The sequence below is a fragment of the Labrus mixtus genome, chromosome 16, assembly GCF_963584025.1.
Source record: "Labrus mixtus chromosome 16, fLabMix1.1, whole genome shotgun sequence".
Classification (NCBI taxonomy): domain Eukaryota; kingdom Metazoa; phylum Chordata; class Actinopteri; order Labriformes; family Labridae; genus Labrus; species Labrus mixtus.
Window position 1 is genome coordinate 10,452,858 of NC_083627.1, and position 25,822 is coordinate 10,478,679.

Here is a 25,822-nt window from a genome sequence, read left to right on the forward strand (position 1 = left end):
ACAGATCACCCAGTCAATTTCAAAATAAAACACAATATACGGACTCACCGTGATATTTTCCATCACTTTATCAACATTAAGTCAAAACAGGCACCAAATGAACAACAAACCAACCTCAGAAGGACAAAGCAACATGTTGTTTGCACGTTTTTCTCTTTATTTCCCGCGTGATCTTCTTGTTCTCCTGTGATTGGTGTACAGCTGATCGTGGCTCCACTCTGTGCTCACAAATTCCAGAAACGGACCCAGTGGGGCAGGTCGGGCGCCATCTGACGGAGCAAACCGTGAAGCATGCTTTCAGTTTACTTTTGAAAAACACCATATTGCATGTGACTTCTTTGTTGTCGTTCTTTTGCGCATGCGAGCCAGTTCACACAGGAATCTGATACTGCCAAGTGATATGAAAGCCCCCCTCCCCCCCAAAAAATGGATCTGAGCTTTCAATCCAATTGAACATTGAAGAAAAAAATGCAACAATAAGAATATTTTTTGTGTAACTGACTGTATTAAACATCCAGAAACGTTACAAAGTATCATCAATCTGGGCAAAACTGTAAATACAGGCTGATGAAAAATAAACAAGGAAACATGGTTTATTCCACGTGATGGGAAGATGAAAATGGTCTAAGTCATCCTCACTCTTTATTCAAACACTGAATTCAATTGTTTTTATTACATTTTCTATGTTGCAATTTATGAGAACCAATCAGCTTTTGCTTTTGGATGTTTATTAGTTCAAATATTAACTTGCACACCCTTGTCATTGTTTCTCATGAAAAACGTATTCTGTACATTTCTGACATTCTTGCCATGAATAACATGATTTCAAAAAAAAAATGATGGGAGCGTAAAGATATTATGTTCAACAGCAGAGATGCAGCACACATTTGCATGCTGCAAAAATTGATTTTTTTTTCCTTTTACTGCACACAGATAGTCAATACTTATTTTCTTGATGCTTGGTTCAGACGGTAACGGCAATCAACCCACAAGCAAATTGATGAATATGTAAACCGAGCACAAATCCATTTGTAAGAACTGGATTGTTGTCTCTCTTCCCTTGTTTCTTTGTTTTTCCTTTTTCATTCGAGCCACATGAGTTCAAAGCATTGTGATAAAAATATTAAAATCCAAAACATATAAAGATAGCGCAAAAGCTAACAGGCACACCTTAAGGACTTGGTTACTGTGGCTGGAGCTAAATTTTGTTCAAATGCAAAAGCTTTATATACTATCTACAAATTCATATTTATTGACTTTTTCTTTGAACGTTCATATTTAAAGTCATGTTGTTTTATGTCGCACAGAATAGCTCAAGAAACTGTACAACATACCCTTTATCCTTACACCCTCCTGTGTTTTATCCATACCACATTATTCAAAACGCTATTTTAACATTAATCCTAACTGTGGCACATTTTGACAGCAAGTCAACACATAGAACAAATCCTGATAAACTGCACATTATTACCTCTGCCATGTCTCATCTGGTATGCAAAGTAAGACAGCGTCCATTGATTGATGTCTCCAATCTGATTGATTTCATGATCAGTCAGAGTAAATAAATGACCCAGGACAAATGACTCTTCTGGTTCATGCCACTCAGTGTGTCTTAAATGTGACACCGATATTCAGTGTGACAGATGACAGGCGCTTCACTCGTTTTACATGCAGATCAATAATCTCCTTGAAGCAGTTTGTTGACACCTGGACGCCCTTGCGCCTCCAGTTGCACAGCGATGAAGAGGTGTTCTTTGACTTTCTATCTGTATTGAACGATGGGCTGATGAGGGGGAGTGTTGAGGCTGCCAATGGAACTCTTCAGTAGCAGGTTCATCTCTTTAGTGATTCTGCTCAGAGGCTCTCTGCAAGTCCCCTATTCTCTCAAGTAGGGGAGCAGAGAGGAAGTCCGTACATGAAAAAAAGGTTGAGTGGTTTGAGAATATTCTGGATTTTCCATCTGACACAAACCCCCTACAAAAGAGGCTTGAACAGGATTTCATCTGATTTACAACACGCATGTTTCAATCCATGGAACATCGAGCCCTAATTCCTCAATATATATACAAAGCACCACACCTCTGTTGTGGTGCAGACAATTAAATGTTAATCAGATGACGATCACAGTGAGCATGAGAACGTGCGACGGGACATCCATCGCTCAGGGACAAGATGTAAGGCGAATTCATTTTGGCTGCAAAAGACGGCTGAATCACGTTAAGTGTAGCTCATGCATTATGCTCCATGTATAGATTGGTTGGCATTGTTTTGAAAAAATACTATGCCACAATTCATCATCCAGCTGTCGGTGGGTAAAGGTGGTGTGGTTCTGCTCTGAAAGGCTTGTTAGTTTCACGTTGATATAAAAGATACATCTCTCTGGTGATGATGTTACAAGTTGATACAATCTCAGTTGTTACTCTGAATAAATAGGCGAGTTTCCTTTTGAAGAAGTTCTGAACATTTGTTGTAAACCACTTCTTCCTTTTGTTGCAACTTTGTCACTCTCTCCACATGTCTTTTTATTTTTCAATTCAATCTGAAGGATGGAGTCTGAGTGCTGCATTCACTGCTTGACAAGACAGATGCCTGCAGATGGTTCTTTGTCCTTTTATCATCATCAAAAAAGTCCAGTACTCTCGTAGTGAGGTGCTTTGGCCAGACAAATGAGCTGGATACTTTTGGTTTCATATTCCTGCTTTAGAATTTGGACTTTCTCTTTCTCTTGTTCTGCCACTGCCTTTGTAAGACGTCACATGTCCCGCGAGATCAAAGATTCCACTTTGTTATCAGGACTCTCATGGAAAAGAGCAGCATCAAACGTAGTTTCCATTACCTTTAGCCATTCCTTTGAAAGTCCTTTTTATTAGCCCAATCAGAAAGAACTTGCAGACTCATATTCTTGAAACTTTTTTTTTTGTCATAAAGGTTTTTCAAAACTCTGTTGTGGAGATCTGGGTGACCTCAGATTGCAGATCTTGCTGGATCCTCCTCGAGCGAGAGCTGTGGGGGACCCGGTCCATGCCTAGTCATGCTGGCTTCTTCCCTGCTTCTGACGGAGCACAGACGGACACAGGCTCCCTGGTGTTGTTGCGGCCTCTGGCCAGACTGTGCTGCTCCACGCGGGTCCTGCATGGAAGGCAGAAATCCCTGAAGCATCTCTTAAAGTTTTCATCCAAAAATGCATAAAGGACAGGATTGAGGCTGCTGTTGGTATAGCCCAAGGCGATGCACAGATGCCAGCTCGCAATAACGAAGGGGTTCCTGCTGTCAATCTCTACCATGGTCTTCACGATGATGAAGATGTGGATTGGGGTCCAGCAGATGATGAAGGCAGCAACCACCACCAGGACCATGCGGGTAATTCGGCGCATGTTGCGGTCTTTCTCCTTGGACCCTGAAAGCAGTCGGACGCTCCTCAGGCGCAGGATCATCAGGCCGTAACATATGGTGATCACCATCACAGGAACCACAAAAGCAAAGATGAAGACGCAGATCTTTGTCACTGTGTCCCAGTACCAGTCAGGGTCTGGGAACTTCAGCATGCACATGGTTTTACCTGGAGAGAAGGAAGATAGAATAAGAAATACTTAGGGTTACGGTAACAAGCTTGTTTGGACAGATACTTGTTTCTTTAACAAGGGCCTAAGACAAAAAATATCTGTACACACAAAAGATTGCAAGAAACCAAAATACTACAGTTTTTGCAGCTGTGCTAATGAAAGACTTTAAAGAAAGCATTATGTTTTACAGTGTTTTTCATTGGCTGTGGTTTTAACAATCCAAGGCTAATGTACGAGGGCTTTCTGTCAGCCCAAACCACAGACTGTAAATATTAATGGACGAAACCTGAGTGACGTCAGCCATCTGTTGCGGCAGGGGGTTCCGGAGGCTCATTGGCAGCAGCCGCCATGCTGGAAATCCAGTCTCACCCAAACTTTTTGTCAACCTAATGACAGGCTGAGAGCTGGAGCTGAGGTGCGTTTTAAGCCTCTTAATTCTTTGAGACCGGAGGTTGCAGCTTGGCCCAAACATCTTTTAAAAAGCTTCTATATGAAGCAATGCCTGTGAGCTAGTTCAATCAACTTGAGCGGCACTGATTTCACACTGACACACTGCGTCATCCTCCACAATTTCCTGACACATTCGTCCACCCACTTTGGCGGTTTAGGCTGCAAGATTTCTGCTCTCTCTCTCTCTCTGCTCTGTCATTGCCGGCTATGCCCTGCACCAGTGCTTCACTCTTTAGTCCCAACACCACTCCAGCATTCGCTCTGGAGGGTTAAAGATATTTCCTTATCACTCCTCAAATCCCTGCATGTAACAAATGTTTTGTTGCTGCAATAAACATTTCAAGGCTTTAGAAAAATGAGATATCAGACTGAATTACTTATATTGCGCCCAATCACAACAAAAGTTATTTAATGAAAGATAACATTAAGGCTCTGCTCTAGATGATTCCATTGGTAGTATTTGATTAGCGAGCACTTTGCTACAGCAAGCGGTAAAACTTAATCAAATGTTGGCAGAAACCATAGACCCATGGGCCTGTCCTGACAGATATCTAATATCAGTAATCTGGATATCTTCTGGCTACACTGGAAGTCCTGAATTAGTGAATAATTAGTGAATTTTGTATAAAGGGGACATACTGTATTATGAAAAATCCACTTTGACAGTGTTTTTGAACATATATTTGTCTACTGACCCACAAAATATGAAATAAATCCATCTAGTCCTTTGTTTGTGGTCTGCATAAGTCTCGCAACACAGAGAAAAATGCTCCATTTCAAATTTGCTCAACTTGTGATGTCACAGTGGGATTCTGGTAAAAAAAAAAAAAAAAATACCCTCCTCTACCCTGATATCTCCACCCATGGACTTCCCCCCAGCCTAGAACAAAACTTTTGCGCAGGTCCGCCATTTTTATTCTCGCTACAGAGGAGTGAAAATTCAGGGGGTGCTCATTGTATTTAAAGAGAAACACACACACCAAAATGGAGTGTTCTGAGAGAGCTGGTTTATACAGGGTCACAAACCTCCTCTGGTGCTTGATTCATGTTATATTTTGACCAAAGCTCAGCACAGACATTTCATTTAGACCACAGGGGGACTGTTTGAAAAGGTGGAAAAGGGCGACAATATGTCCTCTTTAAAGCTAATTTAACTTAAAGTAATCCGTTAATTGTCTCCTGCTGCAGTTATGTATGCACACAACAAAAACAAAGGTGGTTGTTAGTGGAAAAGTAAAGCACTGTAATTTCTTCAATTTACTGACATTAACCCCAACGTTGGTATTTAACTTTTTTTTTAAACTAAGTGGAACAAACGTACCAGTCTGCTACAATGTATAGCCTAGCTTCCTTTCCTGTACTCCTGCCATTTTCTCAAAAGAAGGGCTGAGCTGGCCAACATTTCTTGAGGGTATTATAGTTACTGTTGACAATACAACTACAAAAACACTGAACTATCACTTTAAGGGAGATTTTGATGAACATAGACATAATACATTTGGACGTTGGGTTAGTTTTTCTGAGTCAGTGATCCGGGCAGGACAACATCGTTTAATTTTCAAGGATTCATTAGAATAGTGTTTTGAGTTTTCAAGGATTACTTTAAAAGTAGATAAGCTTGATCATTTGAAATAATCAAGACAAAACATATGCATCACAAAACACACCAAAGAGACATAGGAGATTTTAAAACTCTAGTCATTCATGCATTTACCTTCAAAGTAAGAACTCTGAACTACAAATAAAAAGAGAGTAGTATAAAAACAGTATTATTTGGGGTTTCAATGGAGGGTTTGTGGTTTCAGGGGTCTAAGTGTTCCAAACGCTATTTCTCTGGCTTTGTGAATCCTCAATGTCTGTCTGATGCGAGGCTGCAACTCAATTCACCATCAACATTTTACTTGATTTTCCTTTTTGTCCTATGGAAACTCTGATGAAAAACCAGAATCTTGGCATAATAAAATCTAATTACGCTGATCAAAGCCTGTCGAAGGTCTTTTCTTGTACGAAAAATGAGCCATACAGATTCAACTATGGGTAGTCCTGCTAGTTCTGGAACAGATATTTACAACAAACTAAGCCTTGAATAAATAATGAAAGATTGAAAAGCAGAAAAAAAAGCTCTGTCTCACCATTATCTGACACTTTGGTCACAGCCATGAACATAATAGGCACCCCAATCGCTGAGGACAGGACCCAGATGAGCACGTTGATCATCTTGGCCTTGACGGGCGTGCGGAACTCCAGCGCCCTGACCGGGTGGCACACAGCGATGTAGCGGTCCACGCTCATCATGGTGAGGGTGAAGATGCTTGTGAACATGTTGTAGTAATCGATGGCAATTATGAGCTTGCACAGGATTTCTCCAAACGGCCAGGTGTTCATGAGGTATTTGGCACTCTGGAATGGCAGCGTGCTGGTGGCCAGGGCGTCGGCGAGGGCCAAGTTGAAGATGTAAATGTTAGTGGCCGTCTTCATCTTGGTGTATCTGGTTGTGTTAACAGAGCAGAGAAGAAGTGTTGGCAGAAAGTAGCAGCAGTAATGAGAGCAGCTGCGTATGGAAGTCTCTGTTATGGGATACGGGGATTGGAAAGTGATATGTGCAGCATGATTTTATGGCTTACATAATGAGAGATAATTCCCTCATGCTTTAGTTATGCAGTGTACAGCACCAAATGTCTAATGCTAATTCCTCACAGATTACTTTTGTTTTTTCTAAACGGGTGATTTGAGATAATGGTTACAATTGGCTTGTTGGCCTCTGATCAAGCAGCACTACTTGCACAGAAAGCACCAGAGACTTTGTGCTAAGAAAATACTACTGCTATTAAAAAAGGTTCATCTATATTTTATGTGCTGGACTGACTCTTAGCTTAGGTCTGTGCATTTTTTGTTGTACGTGAGATGAAGATATTTCAAGAAAAAACAGTCATTTTCTCCCCGGGGGGCATAAGGCTTGTAGTTTCTCTTGTCAGAGCCCTCAGAAGATATGTTTATATTCACATACAGCTTCATTAGTTTCCCAAGAGACAGCAGGATTTGCACATCATTACATTCGAATACAATCAGACTTAGTGGACAGCCTGAAGGCACAAAGAACCAGGGAAAGTTTAAAATGTATTAAAATATTCTGTTTTGGAATAGAGTATGGATACATCAAGCTCACACTATATGGAATCGGACAAACTTATCTTCTGTTCTAGTTTGTGTTCCTGAATCATAAAGGATTGCATGAATGCATTAAAGCTATTGTTTTTTTAATGAGGAAAGAATAAAAGAAATAACAATCACAATATTGGTACATTCTTAGTTGCTCTGCTCCTGCACTGCTTTAAGAATCTTTTGTGATGCTTTTGTATTGTGAACTTTTTTAACCAAACGGATTGGTATACACTACAAGATAATCAACCCGATTATGGGTCTGACTCCCCACTTCAAGCATTCCCAAGCAAAGTCCCAAATTAGGAATGTTTCTAAAGATTATTTTTTGAAAAGATTAATTTGGCTGATTTTTCTGTGATGTATGATGTGTTAGGAGTGATCCGATCTGCTGGGAGGGACATCTTGAGCACCCAATTGCAAATCATACATATTAAAAATGAATAATATTCTCCAACTGATCTCCTGTTGTTTGAGGAGAACCCTGAGGACAGCCGAACATGCACTTTGTGAATTGTCATATGAACGAAAGGATAGCCAATTGGGAAGCTGACTGAAGAAAGAAGTACAGCAAATCATTTTATTTTCTCACCTCCAGGCTAGATCCCGTTGTTAAGGTTACAGAACACTCGCGCAGAAGCGCTCAAAAGAAGCTGAAGTCAGCGCTTTTTTTTCTGAAAAAATAAGTAAAATGTGAACACGGCCTAAAGGAGGAACTGCAGTTATTTGCACTTCCGCATTGGATCATTTTTCAACACCAGAGGATGATACTTACATACTGTTTGCCGCATGTCATCCCCCACACTATCCCAAGATTTCCTGTCTCTCTTCAACTGCCCTTTATAACAAAGACCCAAAAGCCCTCGACTGAAGGCGGAAAGTCTGCTTTATGAGGAATAACTTTCAAAAGACAGCAAAGCATGCCCTCTCTTGTTTCATATGGAGTTGTAGTGTCTGAACTACTAAGGGAAGAAAATTGCAACTGTTTTAAAAGTGAATATTTCTGCAGGACACCCCCGGTATAACATTTATATCTCCTGTCATTTAGCAATCTTCTGTATAAAGTATCTTTCTTTGCTAACAAAGCTCTCATATCATTTTGTCATGTTTTAGTGATGCACACTGAATTGGCCCAAAAAAATGTTTTGATGTTTTTTTCTACACTACTTTTTATCCTAACAATTTGTATTTTTGATTATTCCGTTTTCTATCCAACACAACCAAAGGAGAGAAACTAGAGATAGACCTACCAGTACTTAAAAGACCACCTGTCAAACATTAAACTGGAAACCGCATGAGACCCACAATGGATTGAAGACATTGATGTTTATTCTATTCATTTCAATAGACTTATTTCTATTACACTATCCTTAAATGTTTTGGATTTATTCACCATGTAATTCATCTCAGCTATGAGTAAAACAAACAATTCATGGAAAGGCCAAAAATCATTTCATGTTTGTAAAATTGGGTCCTCCTTTCAGCTTTCTTGTTGCCAGTCAGAATTTCCTGAGCTCTTACACTCAAAGATCAGATTAGCATCTTAGCAGGAAATGCGCTAATCAAGAGCTTAATTGATGATCTCTATCAGATTTTGTCCATTGATATATTTGTGACTTATTCATGTGGACTGAAATATTGCGCTATGTAATAATTCAGCTTGATGTGAATATTCAAAGTCTGATGTCAAAGAGTCTCATTGTTCCATTATTCACAGATGGATCCAACATCTGCCTCTACATAATGTCATTACTACTCTCTGCGTCTCTTAAGGTCAGGGGAATCTGGTTCAAACATACAAGTTTAAAATGAAATGTCCAATGCAGACATAACCTTTATAAATTGTATTTCAGTGTGGATAATAAGCCTTTTGATGCCAAAGCATAAAAAAATCCAGGTGTAATTTATTACGCAACAAATGGCTGCATTCCATTTAGGAGTGCCATTCCCAGAGAGCTGCTATTATGTACACTGGATCAATGGCATGGCTTACTGGGACACATAAATGAAACTAAAGCCCCATTCTTACTGCATTTATTTATCCAGGGGGGAACAGATTGGCCTATTTTGAAACCAATATGGCAACAGAAAAATGAAAGGAATAGGAGGGGAGTACACCAGTGTTGGAAAGAAGCTGACCACAGTAAGAAAAATGATTTGGGGAAAAATAGCTGCACACTCGTCGCTATGGAAAAAAGTCTCAATAATTTACCAACGTTTGACAAGACAAGTCTTGTATTTGGAAATTCCCTAAAGATACCACGATACACTGAAGAAGACTGCCACATTGAAGTTTGGTAAATTATTAAAACTCTATGGCTCTGATTGTGAAATCTTCCTCTCAACAACAACTTGAAAGACACGAATGCAAGACCCTTTAAGAACTCATCTTATATGCTGTTGTGATGTCAACCACAGGTAGGTATAAGTTATTTTTCTCTGAGCTGCTTCTTTATTCCACTTTTGGTTTCCACTCTGGTAAGGTTGAACAATAGAAAGTATGACAAACAACCTATTTCCTATGATGCCATTTACCAATCAATCAATCAATCAATCAATCAATCAATCAATCAATCATCAATCAATCATTATTTGTATAGTGCCGATTTATAACAAGTACAAGCTCGTTTCATTACTGCTGACAAGGCCATCTGTTTGAACCTATAGTTTTTATCACACCAATGGGACGTTGTGTAAAATGTAAATGAAAACAAAATATGATGATTTGCAAATCATTGTAACCCCATATTTCATTGAAATTAGCACAAAGACAACAAATTAGATGTTGGAAAAGAGAACAGTATTATTCTTGAAAAATTATATACACATTTCCAATTCATTTTCAGGAAAACATTTTAAAAAAGTTTTGACAGGATATGTTCACCACTTTGTAGCATCACTCTGTAAGCCTTTTCGGAAATGAGAAGACAGAATGGGAAATTTGTTACCATTCGTTATTCATTTAGGGTTTCAGCTGTTCAACAGTTCGGGGTTTCATAATGTGACAAACATTTTCAATGGGTGACAAATCAGGATCTCAAATCTCTATATTTTTAATCAAGACAAAGGGGAAAGAGAGAAGACAGCAGCAGATGGCTGGTGTTGAAATGCTCTTGTTTTTTTAATCCTAATCCGATGCCTTTATTAAGTTTGCTTACTGCAAAGCAGAGCCTTGATCTTGCGATTACGTACTTATGTAAGGGCTGTCTGTAAAGCAAGCATGATATTTGTTTGTTACTCTTGGAAAACACAAAACGTTTCGCTTACAGTATAGAAATAAGTTCAAGTCAAACAATGTGAGTCAAAAAAGGAAAGGTATAAATGAAAAACTCTCTGTTTACTAGTGCATTTCAAACTGTTTGTCGTGGGGGAAAGGGAATATGTTTATCGTCAGAGTTGCTTTCATTATTGAACCGTGATTCCAAAGAAATCACTTTCCCCTTTCCCTGATCTAAGCAGACAGGACGAGATGGCACTGAGTGCATCCTGCATTGTGGCAAAGCTGTCACTTCATTTTTCCTTCAGTAAACGACTGAAAGGGTTCGGATGCTGTTCCACACTGCCTGTCATACTCTGGAGATTAAATGGTAGACGGAGGGAGAAAATGATGCAACTGTGCCACCTTCTACTGTAGGGTATGTTTGTTTTTACAAAAGAAGGATAAATCAGGGGCAAAATAATTGGATAGGAAAATGTTGCTGCAGCTTTATGGGCCCTGAGATATAATGAAACATCCACAGTGGCACACAGGAGCTCGGCTGGATTATGAGGTTTCCAATAAGGATACCAGCAGTGTGGCATGTACTGTGGTTGGAGAAGCTGCTGCAGGGGGAGGCTTTTTGTATTCCATTACTGCAGGATTCTGGGCTGCAAAACATGCCATGTCTTTAGAGTATATGCACAACAGAACTTTAATTTCACACAAGTAGAAACGGGCTGTGTACAAATACAAAGAGACTCTGATTAGAAGCTGATTCTTTTTCTGTGTTCTGCCTTTGCAATCACTACACTGGTCCCGAGGTTATGTAATGGTTAATTCAGAGAATAATTCAGATGAAGGGGAAGGCTTTTTAAATATCCACCACTCTTTCTGAAGGCATGGAGAACCAATTATGTGTTCAGAAATCTATATAAAGCGGCCCTTTTTATGTTGGAGTAAAGCATGTTTTTCTTCTTCACAGTCCCACTCTTTGATGGTTCAATGCAAACTTCCCTCTGTGTTTATGTTTTTTCATTTGACTGGCTACTACCAAGCTGTCACGGCTGTCCAATCACATCCTCCCACTTTTCTTTGGGTGTCGATTCACAAGAAATGATGTTTTAAACATAAGATGTACAGTCTCCTCTGACACTGTCTGAGAGTATTGACTGTCCTGACCTCTGTGTCTGTAAACGATTTCTGCCTTTTCACAAAGATACCATTGATCATGGTTAATTGCGACTGGTTTATTATTCAGCCCATCATTAATCAAGGGCTGATAGTCTGACATTATGTAAATCCTGTTAAACCAGCCAGAGATAATGAAGAACTACAAAGTTCACTGGGGCATCAGAGCTGAAAATATTCAGGAAAAATATGTCTAAATGAATAACCCTGTGTTCTTGATGAATCAATCTTGTAGCAGTGGCTATCCAACAAAGTAAGCTGTGTCAAGTTAATCAATGGCAAATGCTAGAAAGACTGTTGCTGCTGTATCAGAGCCGTGTTAATATGGTTAGGGTTAGGGTAAGACGAAGAAACTTCAGTTTGTAGCGCTCGTAAAATGAATCATGCTATACATATTAAGTCTAACTTGGAAAATTAACTGAGATGTAATGTCTCCCTTTAATGGCAAAATAAATCAACTAAATAATGACTGTACCAGGTTTTCTGTTTGCGTTAGCATAGCTGCTGATAAAAGCAATCGTTTATGGCCTCCACTACAGAATTACACAATAAACATGTGATTAGTTGGATGGTAATTTTAAGACTATAGTCCTCCTGTGGCGGGATTTTCCAAACCTGACTTAATACTGGTACCCACACATAAGTTTGTTTCAATGCAAGTATTATGTCAACATTGACATCTGGTTATACCAAAAGAACACTGGCAAAAATGCTGTAGCTGCGTCGGAAATCACACATTCAGTACGCCCTACTTCCTACATAGAAAGATCTCTGTAGAGGATTATAGAGTGTGCTCACCTAAACACACACACACATTCACACACAAGTCGGGCACCACCCGCAGTTTGCCTTATGTTGAAGTTACATGATTGCTGCTGTCCAATTAAAAATGTGCAGCAGCACAGGCTGGGGATCAATTACAGCATTTCTTTTCTGTGATAACTAATGTTGTTATCACTTTCAACAAAATAATAATATAAGAATACTAATTTATTTACGCATGTAGACTACGGTCTGGTGCTTTTGTGTTCACAAGCCTCTCTTCTGTCATCGATGAGAGCAGGCAAACGTCACTTTCTGACCAAAGCGATGCACAAATGCACGATGGCATATATTGCTTGGTTAGTGACCATTTGTTGTGCACTACTTTACACAATGCATTGTGGGATAAAATGAGTTCACTGTGCAGGGTTTAATAATTCTCACTCAAAATGGGTGATTGATCTATTGATTGTGTCTATTGATTGGAGTGGCTAATGCACTAGACCAGCCATTTCTGTGGACATACATGAAAAGGTCGAGGTCATTAACACATTAGGAATATGCTTTGTCAGGAAAGCAGTTGGTCAAAAATGGTAGAGTTTTAAAGATAAATCTTGACGTAATTATCAATTTGTACTTTTCTGATGACTTATTTTGGCTGTGGAGTTAAATCCAGTTCCACATTAACGGAATTATTCTTGATCCTTTCTTTTTACTACTTTGCTTTACTCCATCAGTCTTTTCTTCACTGGTACACAACGATAGCTGGACTCTCCTGTGTATCAGGGCCTGAAGGCCATACATACAAGACTCAGGCACACAGTTGGATAAAAATGCTGCAGGAAGATATGGACAACAAGCAGTGAAACACAGTGGCCATGTTGACTCAGCTCAGGAAGTTGGCAGACAAGACACTGAATGACAAACAGTCATGCTCCTACTGACTACAGGCTATTTTCAGCTAAATTTCCATTCCCCGTCATTGATGCAGGAAGTATGTGCACTGATGGAGCTGCAGCAGCCTGTCAAATCAGCCATCATAAATCCATAAGCTATCAAAGAGTGTAAACTTTGTTGTGTTTTGTTCGTTGTTAAATATTTTTTTCACAATCATTTTTCTACACCTGTAAGACAAACTGTAAGAGACAGTTCAGTCTAGACAGAGAAGGTTGTAGTACCCAGTAGTCCAAAGTTATTTCTGACTCTCTAAGTCGTTTGATTTGACATGCAAGATTTATGTTCACATGATCTTAATTGGTCTGCAAGCCGACACTCGACGAACTACAGGATTTTGCACTTCTGCATTGGCTTCATTATTAAACACCCGAGGTTGCTGCTTGGTTTGTGCTCTCTGCTTAAGGATATCTATTGTCCTTTCAGCTCAGTAATTGCTGTTATCTAATTTATGTCCCCATGCTAAAAGTTGGTGCTACTGCACTAATGCTGCTTGCCATTGGTCATTCAAACTCAAAGAAAAGAAAGAATGAACATCGCAACCAAGCAGCAAACTTTGGTGTTGAAAAATTTGTGGAAGGGGAAATTTTGAAAGTGCTAAAAAACAGTAGTTCCTGGAATGTCCACTTGAGGGACACATCGGACATGTTGCTGCAAGAGCTGGGGATCGAACCCCGACCTTTCAATTTAGAGGCGACCGCCTCCACCAACTGAGCCATAGCTGCCGACATAACGGGTTCCTTTCACACTCGGATACTGAAAGTTAATTTTGTATGAAGATGAGTTACTGCTAATTTCTGTAAAAAAAACAAAAAAAACAGATCTAGTGCAGTTACAAGAGCTTAATCTTAAAATGTTAGGGTTTGGAATACTACTCATGACATTTTGTGGAACAACAAACTCCATGAAAGAGACAGAGAGGGTGAGCGTAGTAAAAAATCAAGAAACAACAATACATTTGATCATTCAAGTATGTAAGTATATCAGTTTATTCATGGTTGTATGAACTGCACTACAGGCTGAAGTCTCTGCTGTGAGTGACCAAGTGACATTGGCTCATATGAACTGGTCAAACATGAGTTGAGTGTATAATGTAATTTTGTATATCTATAACGACTGAATCCTCACTTCGCTGTATTATTAAAAAGTGTATAATGAACTCTTAAGAGGCAACACCTCGTGCCGTTTACGTGCAGTCTGACTCCATCACCATCTAATCATTTCCTCACATGCTTAACTCCAGTGTTATAATGCTGTCGCAGCTTCCACATAATACTGTTCATGTTTGATGCCTGTTGGAATATATATATATATATTTATTTTTTTTATTAGGTGCAATAGAGTGACAAACTGGTGACACAAATGAGGCACAAAAAAAACAAACAGACAAGGTCAGGACAACAACTTCCAAACACAACCAGCAAATACATTACAAAACTATACGAGATACCTAAGAAAGGATACAAGAAGTGAAAGAAGCGATAGAGAGAAAGAGAGAAGGGGAGGGAGAGAAGGTGCTTTGTAAGGGGAACTTGAGAGGTAGAAGAGAGTTGAGGAGTTGAGCAGTGTGTATGGTATGTGTTGAATATGTTGATGTTGAACAATGTTGTGGTGTGAGAGGTGAGAGTTTGTGTAATGATTATGTTTTTAGCGGTAGTTGACTGTTTTGGGGTTGGTTTGAGCGTTTGATTTGATTTGATTTGAGGGTAGGATTGAGGGAGAGGGAGAGGCGAAGCTATTCTTTTTCTTTTCTTTCTGTTCAGCGAGCACACATGAGAGGGAGGGGCCACCAGACCCAGAGGAGGGAGCACAAAAAGAGCAAAAATCAACAAATAAATAATGATGTAAATGACAAGAAAAATATATAAAAATACTATGTTTCATATCTAATAATAATAATAATAATAAAATGAAGTAATATAAAAAAAAATTCAACAAAAGAATAAGTGTGTATGTCGCAGTTCAAGATGAAATAAAACAGTGTATTAAATGAAATAAAGCAGAAGTGTTGAGAGAGACCACTGATGTATTATCATCCACAGAAGTCACAAAAAATAAAAAAATAGATAATAAAAAACAAGGACGAGATTCAACAATGTAATAATAATGATTATAATAATACTAATTGGAGAAAATGTAAATTGATATTTCAGACGACTGGTTTTATGTAAAGGAAGGTGAACCGCTAAGAAAGGTAAAGAGAGTGTTTGTGTGTGTGTGTGTGTGTGTGTGTGTGTGTGTTTGTGTGTGTGTGTGTGTGTGTGTGTGTGTGTGTGTGTGTGTGCGTGCGTGCAAATTGGGCAGTTTGTTTTCTGAGTGAGGCAGTTAGTTGTTCCATTAATATATATTCGATGAGTACGTTTTTCCAATGTGCAATATATATATTTTTTTTCTCGACTTCCAGTTCATGAGGACAGTTTTCTTGGCAATGGGTTAGGGTTGGAATATTAAACCTTCTAAAATCAGGGTAAAACACGCTGAAGCTTTATCTTCTTTCTTGGCCAAAGTATGACCAAACCCAAATATCAATGTACTGGATCAGATCGCTGTCCAAGATCTGCAGTTCAGTTAACGATCCACTTTCCCTCTTATCCAGTCTTCCACTTGCTGCACACCTAAATGATTTCAAATGAAGGCCACTTGGCAATAAATTGCATGAGTACTGAACCAGTTCTTATCTAACGGGTGTGGTGACAGCTAGGAGTCAAGGCAGAGGAGAGGAAAGCTGGAAGATAAGAGGAGCTGCTGACCTAACCAGCATGGACCATCTCCAGGTGTCACTAACAGCCTCTCCATCTGCGGTCAGACCGAGAGGCTCTCCACGCATCACTAGCCCCAAACCCAAATTCACACTGACATGACCATCCATGCAAACAATACAGTAAATGGGGTTTGTGTGCATCTCAGTGTCTCTATCTAGGAATATAAATTGATGGTAATATCTTAAATTAATGAGCAAAACAAAGACAAAAGGATGCTTTCAAATGCTATTTGGTTTCTTAAATCCAATGTATTTTATCGACCTGCCGAGGTTAGTGCTGGACGAGGTAGAACATTTTGTCCTGGCATTTTTAGATCCAACCGGCCCCTTACAACCACACTACTATGACTGTACACCATCTATGTGCCCCCGTTTAGGTCTGCCCAAACCATTTTGAATCTGAGAAGAAAGTATCATAGACACATATGGTAAAATGGTGTCTCCTGCCGTCCGGTGCATTTGTTTACAGGTCATTTAGGAAGATTGCAGGGGCCACCTGTCCTGATATTTGTCTAGACATTTTCAGGACTGCATATAAGCAAAGGGCTCATATGTCAAGTTCAGTGGACAAGAGAGAGGGAATTAAGACATTATCCAATTCAACATCATGATGTAAATAATGTTGGTATTGTTTTGTCCCTCTTCTAAATAAAGAATCAGTCTATTTGAGGTCATACTGCTTCAATGAGCCTCTAGGTCAGTGGTTCTCAACTGGTCAAGCCTCAGGACCCACCACCAACCTTTCATTAAAAAATTGCGACCAGAATTTCAGGTAATTTTCAACCAATCAGATTTGTTCAATGAAATATTGTGCTGTTTGGACCTCCGACAGTACAAAACGTGACAGAACAAAGAAAACAAAACAAAACAAACATGTTAAAAAAAAGTGCTTCATAAACTTTTTTACACAATATTTGTTCTAGGCACACATTGGCGACCCACTGAAAATGGCTCCGTGACCCCCTTTTGGGTCCTGACCCACCAGTTGAGAACCTCTGCTCTAGGTGGTATCATGAACTCACTTCGCTTAGGAATGACATAGCTTTAAAAAAAAAACATGCTTGTTGTTATACGCTGCAACCACAGGGGTCGCCAAATCTACCAAGACTACATTCCAAGTCTTAACCAGTAAATGCTATCTTAATGATACTACAGAAAAAAAACCACAGAGATGCTGCTATTTCATTAGGAATGCTCGATGCATCAGTTGAACTTCAGTATCGACCATTATTGGTCTTTTTGACGGACATGGACACATCTGCAAACAATGTGGCATGCACCATTGTCAGTAGCCAATTTCTCTATTGTGATAATGATGGCAAGCTAGTCTACCAAATTAGGCAGAGGAAGACATCTATTGGAACAAGTCTGGGATAAATCAGTGACTTTCAGTTTGTCAGACATGTTCCAGTGAGATTTTAAGAGGAGTAACAACTTAAAAACAGAAAATATATATATTTATATCAGAATTGGCAAAAGGCTAAATTATTCTAAACTTCGGAATCTGCCATGATTTTTAGAATCAGTGCACCTCTTTATTTAAGATGTGCACCGCTAAACACTGTGCATCAGGGGACGGTTTACAAACTACAAGAGGATAATTGATGAGGACGAGGTGGATTTTTAATCCAGCATTTCATTTTCTTTCAAAGTTTTGCTGCCATCTCTTAAGTTTGCTCTGTGCAGAGTTTGCAGATGTTCCACAGGAGATAATATATTCTGACGGGCATGGTTAATGTGCTCAGCTTCCCCTCCCTGCTACCGTCTCTGGGGGGTCTAGCATCACTGATGAGTCTCCTCGCTCACACAAACACAAATGCCTGACGAATAGCCGCGCACAATTTCATTCACTGGCTTTTCGGAGCTCTCATCCATCTTCTCTTTGTCTCCCTCTTAACTCACCCACACCCTCTTTGTTTATTGTCAAAGGTATTACGTCTTGCCCATTCTTCTCATTGTGACTCCTGAATGGGAATAATGCGTGGAGTTCTGAATATTGATTAGCCTGCACTTCTGATATAGGGGCCTATGAAATTAATTCAACCTGCTTGTTTAATTCCCCGCCTCACTGGTGTAATTAAAGCTGTGATGATATTGGGTGAACACATACAGTGATTACGGTGTAATTAATATGATGAGGGAGAACAAGCTGAGCTGCTGCCAATGCTATACAGGTTTTTTTTTTTTTTTTTACCTGACAAGCATGCAGGTCAAGGCTGACAGGTTTTTCCACAGAATGACAGAAAGCTTGTATCAAACAGAAGGGGGGGGGGGGGGGGGGGGGGGGGGGTCATAGTGTATGTTGCTTTAAGAGCTGAGGCAAACTGTGACTTCAACCTGACAGTTTTCAGTCAAAAAAAAAACAGTAATGAACAAAATAAGCTCACTTTCCAAAAAAGCACAAACTTTAAGCTTTGAAAAAATGACCTGTCGTTCATTCAATGTGTTGACACTTTGGATTTTTAAACGCAATGGTTTCATCATTCTTGTTTATATGCTTTTAAGGAGGTAAACACAGAACCTACATTTTAACAAGAACAATCAAGAACAGATCAGAGAACAAATAAAGCCAAACAACAAGGTTGAATATTCTAACTGCAGGATATTCTTTTCCCCTCAGACTCACTGGACAAGAGCGTCTGGTGATGTGAGAGCTAACTGCATCTGAGACAAGAGCTGACACTCTCATCCCACCAAAATCAATGTTAAAAAAAAAATCTTGCACATTTTGACGCTGTGCGTCAAAACACGAAACATGCTCTCATGCTTTATGCAAGGACCTCAGATCACCTGTTTAGGATGTAACCCCATCCCCAAATTCAAACCCTTAATACTAGCAGGACATTTGGGGTTAGTTTATGGGGGATAAAAGAATAATTAAATTAAATTCTCAAACTTTTTATTTATTTATCAATTTTTGCATGTCTATGCACACGCACTAAACATTGAAGCTTTGCAAGTCACAATTTCAGCGATGCATTGTAGAAAAAAAAATCATAGTTTATAGAGTTTATTGAGGGAGGGATGAGTTACGGCTACACGCAAAAAATAAATGAACAAGTGTAAGTCTTTTTATGAAAACGCACTAAAATGTGTTAAAATTGTGAGATTATGAATGAAACTCACACTTTCCAAGTGTCGGTCAAAGGTCTCTGCACAATGAAACAGGGAAACTGGAATGAATGGAGCTCTGTTTAGACTGTTTCTGTCTTTTGTCTTTGCACGCTGCGTTTAACGACTGTAATTAAGACAAACAGCAGCAGTGTTTACCTGACCACCCCGTACATGACGAGGACGTTGCCCAGCAGTCCCACCACGCAGATAACGGAGTAGAGAGCCGTGATGGATATGGCGATGATGATCCCCCCGGCGCTCCTCACCGGACCCTTCTGCTCCGTGTAGTTCTGCAGCCTGCCGCCCATCAAGCCGCTCTCCTCGTCCGGGAAGGTGACATTGTAGGGGATGACGGAGTAAAGGTCTGACAGGGAGAGCTGAGCTCCCGGGACCGTGTACGGCTCCATGCTGCTGCGCTGCCCACTCTCTCCAAAATATCGCAATGAACTTAATTTTTTGCAAGGGAATGAAGTCCGAAGAAATGTAATGAGTGGGGAAAAAAGTGAAATTGTTCCAAAAAAAGAATTTTGGGAAGCAGAGAGCCTGTGCGTAAAAGAGCTGAAGTCGTTCCCCGGTGCGCTATCCGGATAGTGGCGGAGAGGCTGGCTCCTTAGCAGCGGTCAGCTGTCTCTGTAACGCTCTGACTGTGAGCAACCCTCTTCTTATACTCTGTAAGATCTCCACCTCACAGCCCGCGCTCTCTCTTATAACCGTGCGTCGACTTCAAGGCTGCGCGTCCATTCGGTCATGGGCGTCAAATCGGAACGGTTGGTGATGGGTGCGCAATATCTGAACATCAGTGACAGTCCTGATGCTATCTTGTGGTTTTAAACTATGATGCGGAGGAAATTATTTAAGCAACGATATCAAAGCAAATAACTGGTGAGGAGGAATGTGTTATTTTTTTATTCAATTAATACAATATATCCTCATACCCAATAACAATAATTTAAGACAAGAAGAGTGAGACTATCACAATAAATATCCTGTCATCCACTTAGTCTCCAGGTTCAGCCCTACACACAAAATTCAAGGACCGTTCACAAAAAGGTAAACTGATGTGTCTACAAGCTGTGAAAGTAATCACACAGCTGCCAAAAAACGCTATTTAGTCCAAAATCAATAAAGTTTCAGTTAAAGTAATTTAGGGACCTGCATGACGATCAAAGCTCTCACATTACTTTGTGAGCCGTGAGATGAAAGGCACAGCAGTCCCCTTTTACAAAAGATCTGAAAATGTGGTTTTCAATGTGCAGAAAATATACAAGATAATCGTGAAGACACAAATGAACCACATCAGGGTCCACTTTCAATCGTGTTACATAATCTACATCAGCACATGAAGTTTGTCCAGCTGACACTGAAGTATACAGTAGTTTCATTTACAGCAAAAAAGGTGTAAAGCTCTGTAAGCAAGCAAGCTGGTAAGATGTCAACAAACTCAAACGCTCACATGCTAGTATGACTTTTAAATAACTACTCAATAGATTATAAAAAAGACTGGTCTGGATTTCTGTTGAAATGTAGCTCTAGCGAAAGTTCAGACAGGAAGACTATATTTTGCACACTTGTTTTATTGTTTATTCTCATACCATGTCAAATCACTCCTCAACGCATGCTCACTCACAACTTCTCAAAATCATCTATCCAATAGCACTGCTCCACTCCCTCATCGTTAGCCTATCACATTGCTGCTGTCTCTTTAAAAAAATGGCTTTCTCTTCCACTAGTTCATCATGCCATCGTTTACGAGCGACCCTCCACCTCCCCATCGCCACCGAGCCCTCGCAGTTTCATCACCTCCTTCATCCCTTCAGCCTCAGATGACATCAACAGCCATCGTCCGGTCAACCCCCAGCCTTCGCAGTTTGCCTCAGATGACGTCATTAACCATCTCCTCGTCAACTCTAGTCTTCACAGTTCAATCAACTTCTTCAGCGCATCAACCCAGACGACATCATCCGCTAACACCTCCACCACCGGGGTCTGGACTCTAGGGAGGGATAGATCTTGTTGCCGCTCAGGATTACAGAAATTCCACCACAGGAGACATCTTCAATCACCCCGTCTCCCTGTAGAGTTCAAGCGCCAAAGAGTCTCTGACAATCATTCTATGTCACATATGTAAAATAAACCTTTCACCTTTCAATCATTTACTTGTCTCTCCTGATTGAACTGTTTACTATCCAACAAAGGAGGACTTAATGATGCTGGTAACACACAGCTAGGCTAGTATTGCTAGTATTTACTGGTTATGTGTATTAGTACATTTTGAGTGTTTATTGCATGGCCTCGCGGAACAGCTTTTACATTTCACTGCACATCTGTATGAGCATGTGACAAATAAAAATCTTGAATCTTGAATCTTGAATTGAGAGTCAATATTCAATTATGTAAATGTGTTTGAATTAACCTTTTTAAAACCTTTGGTTGATTGTTCCTGCTGGCAGATCTCAAATGTCTGGGACTTCATTGGTTGCCATTTAAAACCCTGGTTTGCCTTGAACTTTAAAGTGGTTGTATATTAGAAATGTGAATATTTTAAAGACAACTGGGGAGGCTAACTTTGCTGAGTACACTCCAGAAAATCTACGAAAAAGAGTAATGGAGCCCTGCGATAGTTCTGACAGAATACTGTAGTCCTGTCCCCAAGCGGTCATCAGCTGAACTGAGAACCGCCCCAATGCCAACCAATCATTATCACACTGCCTCTCACTCCTCCTGCATCACATCCTCCACCAGCTTCAGTCAGAACATTTTATATTCTAGGATGAATTGTTTGCTTGTTATGTCTGCAAGATGTCAGTATCATTACATGCACACTCAGGTTCTGTTCTACATGTCCACATGGGGGGAATTAAAAGTTTGATCTCTTAGCAAAATCTGTGGCATGCAGCACTGATACTGCTGAGAGCTAAGAGCAGAACCAATACCTCCAAATACATCTGTCGAGTATTCCTGACTGAAATGAACTTTAAACCTCAAAATAACTCGAGATACTTTAATTGAATAAGTCTAAAGTCGTGTTCGATTCATTATTGGGGGAAAAAGAAGACATCCTGTTGCTTTGGAAACATTTTCAGGTGAGGTGAGTCAAACAGTCAAACAGCAGAATATCTGCTGCGCTGTGTGTGCACTTGAAATACATTCCGTGGTTGTTGCCAGCCCTGACATCGCATACCATCACATTGCGGGCTTTTGAACTGAGCACTGATAACAAGCTGAATGCTCCCGCTCTTCTTTGGCCCAGAGGATGTTACGTCCAGGATTTCCAAACAGATTTTTGACTCATTGGACCTAAGGACAGTTGTCCACTTTACCTCAGTCCATCTTAGGGCACAATCTGTACTGTGCCCAAACACTGTACACTTCCTTGACCTTGGCCTTGGAACGGTACGGTTGCTCATGCACGAGCACAAGCAAGCGCTGTCTCGTCCATGTGACCACAGAGCAAAGATCAACAAATCCAATGGGAGTTTGAAAGCACTCTCTTTCAGGAAGGCATTACTCCACAATATATTTGCAGAAGGTATATCTGATTTCTGCTAGATTAATAGACAGAATGTCACATAATATTCCTTTAAATATTAACTTTTTCAGTCTTGTTGCCGCTCTCACGACTTAAATGAAACATGTTGTCGTCATCAAATTCAAACTGGGAATATATTTTTCTCAAAACATTGACATTTTCAAGGTTTCACATGTTACCAAATATGGGGTTTATATGTTATGTAGCTATAACAAAACTACTCACTTTCCCACCGCAGGTCACAATTACCCATTCACCCTCTCATGGTAGAGGTCGCTATGTAATGTGACCATCAGAAGTAACTCATTTTAACTTTCCACTGCCTTGCTGTAAGAGAAAACATCCTGATAATAAAAATAAAAGTACAGAGGAGTATCTTCTTTTAATAAACAATATTTATTTGATATGCAACAAACAATATGTTTGAGATACAAAGCTGATCTGTGGCTGCATGCATGCCTGCCCCTCTGGACTTTGTTTATTACAGGTCAAAAGGTCACACACACTCACTTGGCCAATAATATTCAAATTTATATACAGCATCCATACTGACGTCTTCCTCTCCTCTGCCATCTTTAGATTTTCCCACAATGCACATGGGAAGGCTCCTAAATGATGAAATTGCCTTTTCCATCAAAAAGCAATTTGCTCTAATGAAAAAAGATTACAGATAAGGGCAATGAAATTGGTCATGCATTTCAATTACAGAAGTGAAGGACTTGATATGTGTGGGTGTGTGTTGCTGAGTGAGTGGGAGATGAAATCTGAGCTCAGCTTCAGATTCATGCATTCAAATGGTGATGCAGCCTTTCGAGTGGCAGATAGATCCATAGGAGGAAAGTCAGTGCCTCTCAATTCACAAAGCAACAGTTTCATGATTTGTTTTCAGAACTCAATACACAATGGATTTGCTGGCTGTCATTTTGCTAAATCAAACAATGTTTACTTCAGGAGTGCTCAGTTTAGCATTTGTTCTTTCTGGCATACATTCATTTCATTTTCTTGTACGTTCAAACTTTAAAGGTCAATCCCAGTTCCATCTGGGTTACTTTGTACCAAGAAACAAGGGAACTGATCAATGATTTAAGTCTCCCTCTCAGACAGGCTCTAGAAGACAGGATATTATGCACTTTCACAACACTTTGAATTAACAATCTAGCGGAAACAGAACACTCTGCTATCTACAAATTGACCCCAAAGACATGAACTGTGACCGAAACCAGTCTCTGCAAAGTCGTAAAATTGACCATCTGTTGAAGGACTGCTGAAGAACTGAATTAAACCACAGCTTTCAATTCTGCACCAAATGAACATTTATGTCTTTCTTCATCTAGATATTTGTAATTGTCACATTGAATGTATTATAATCATCTTTTTAAACTCAAAATCTGATCTTCAGAACAGGAATAAGAGTTATATTAGTTTAATAGGAATTTGACGTGGAGCGCTATTGCCATCTAGTGTTAGAATACCCATGAATACGTAACCTTCATAATTATACATTTAGACGTGTTATAAAGCATACTCTTTGATATTAGCTATAGAAGGTGTTATTTAAACACACCAACTTCTTTTCCTACTTTATTAATATGTCTTATTAAGAATGCTGACTGTATAACATGGTTTAGTTCACATACAGGCTGGGATTAACTGAGGATGTTCCCAGATAGTGTGATTTTCATCTCAACATGAATCTGATAGAAATGTTTGTCTAAATATATGACGTGAACGTACATCAACGTGGATCTGATAGAAATAATATCAAAATGAATGTATGGTGACGTATATATGTTTAGATTCTTATTCTTAATCTTATTGAGTAAACTCGGTTTAGTTTAAACAATTGTCCTCCGGTCAGAATGGGAGTGACTCTTCTCCTGCAGGCCCCCCTCCTTCTTCCGCAGCTGATAAGAGTTCACACTCAGATCAGATCTTTTAGTTTTGGGTTTTAGTTATAGTTTTGGTTTGTTGAAGATTAGAGCTTCAGCTCTTGCTCGCTTCTTTTCGGACTTCAGTCCGAATCACTTCTTTAAAGTTTGTGCCGTAGAGACGACTCTCTGCCGAACTTTCTTTGTCACGCACAATTTTTGGAAACATCAATTCTTTCTGGCTCAAGCAAGGTTTTTGAACTTTCTTCTCTAAAGTCTTTGCTCTTCAATTTTGAATGCCAATTCCTTAGTTTGGATTCATTGAGATGGCCATCCGGTCAATCTGAATTGGAAATCGACATATCAAAAGACTCTTATTTTCAAATAAGATATTTTTTTCCTGTTGGATCCTCTTGGAGCTTCTGAGACGACGGCTGAACCGACGTGCAATCTCCATCCCAGCTGCATACTCCGACCAAGTTGTTAAGGCATCTAATCTGGCCCGTGGACCTCTCTGGGCCTGAAAAGAACCGCTTGCCAGAGACTGAAACGTGGGACCAGCCGGCGGAGTTCAATTGAACACATCTCACAGTAAGACTGCTGGTGGCAAGGGGTGTTGGAAGATTGAGTCTTGAGTCGTGTCTATTCAGAGCCCTCCTTTAAATCCAAATAGAATCCCAAAATTCCTTCATCAACTTTTTCTTTTTGACCATTTTCTGATTAAGTCATTCAAACAATATCGCGTCTTATCTCATTACTAAATATATAATGTCACCATACATTATAATTGCATTATCCTGATCATAATAATCATATTCTTTATCTGTTTCATCTATACCTCTTTGTTTACCCCTTTTTATATTAAATTTTACACATAAAATTCAGGACTTTGTCTGTGTGTTTTCTTGTTTAACATTTCCAGAACTTAGATATGAAACTGACTGATTAATTAATTAACTTATACCATTAAAGTTATTTTCGTCCTTTAACAGGAAGTGGTGCCCCCCCCCACCCCCCCCTTTAAATCCGAGGTTAAATAAAGACATAACATCTTAATAACTTAATTACGCTACAGCCACCTGACTCCATTGACCGAAACAGTCATTTAATATAGCAGAAAGAAATTCCCAAACTTCCTCCACCCTGATTGTTTTTTTTTTCGGTTATTATGTTTCTCTGTTGTTTTAAAGCGTTAATTAGGATAAAACTGCTGATTCATTCGTGCAATTTAGACAGTGTGAAAGGCTTTGCTGGTGTTTTTTAAGTGATTAGAAA

At 39.6% G+C, this 25,822-nt stretch overlaps 1 protein-coding gene across 1 annotated transcript; it reads right to left on the reverse strand.

The window, feature by feature from the left end:
• Nucleotides 1-2,057: 2,057 nt before the first annotated feature.
• oprd1a (opioid receptor, delta 1a) lies at nt 2,058-19,894 on the reverse strand. Its single transcript, XM_061060153.1, has 3 exons — nt 19,307-19,894; nt 6,146-6,501; nt 2,058-3,559 (listed from the first exon to the last, which is right to left on the reverse strand). Exons 1-3 carry the CDS (start codon nt 19,555-19,557, stop codon nt 3,030-3,032), a joined length of 1,137 nt encoding a protein of 378 aa, XP_060916136.1. The 5' UTR covers nt 19,558-19,894; the 3' UTR covers nt 2,058-3,029.
• Between the last annotated feature and the right edge of the window lie 5,928 nt (nt 19,895-25,822).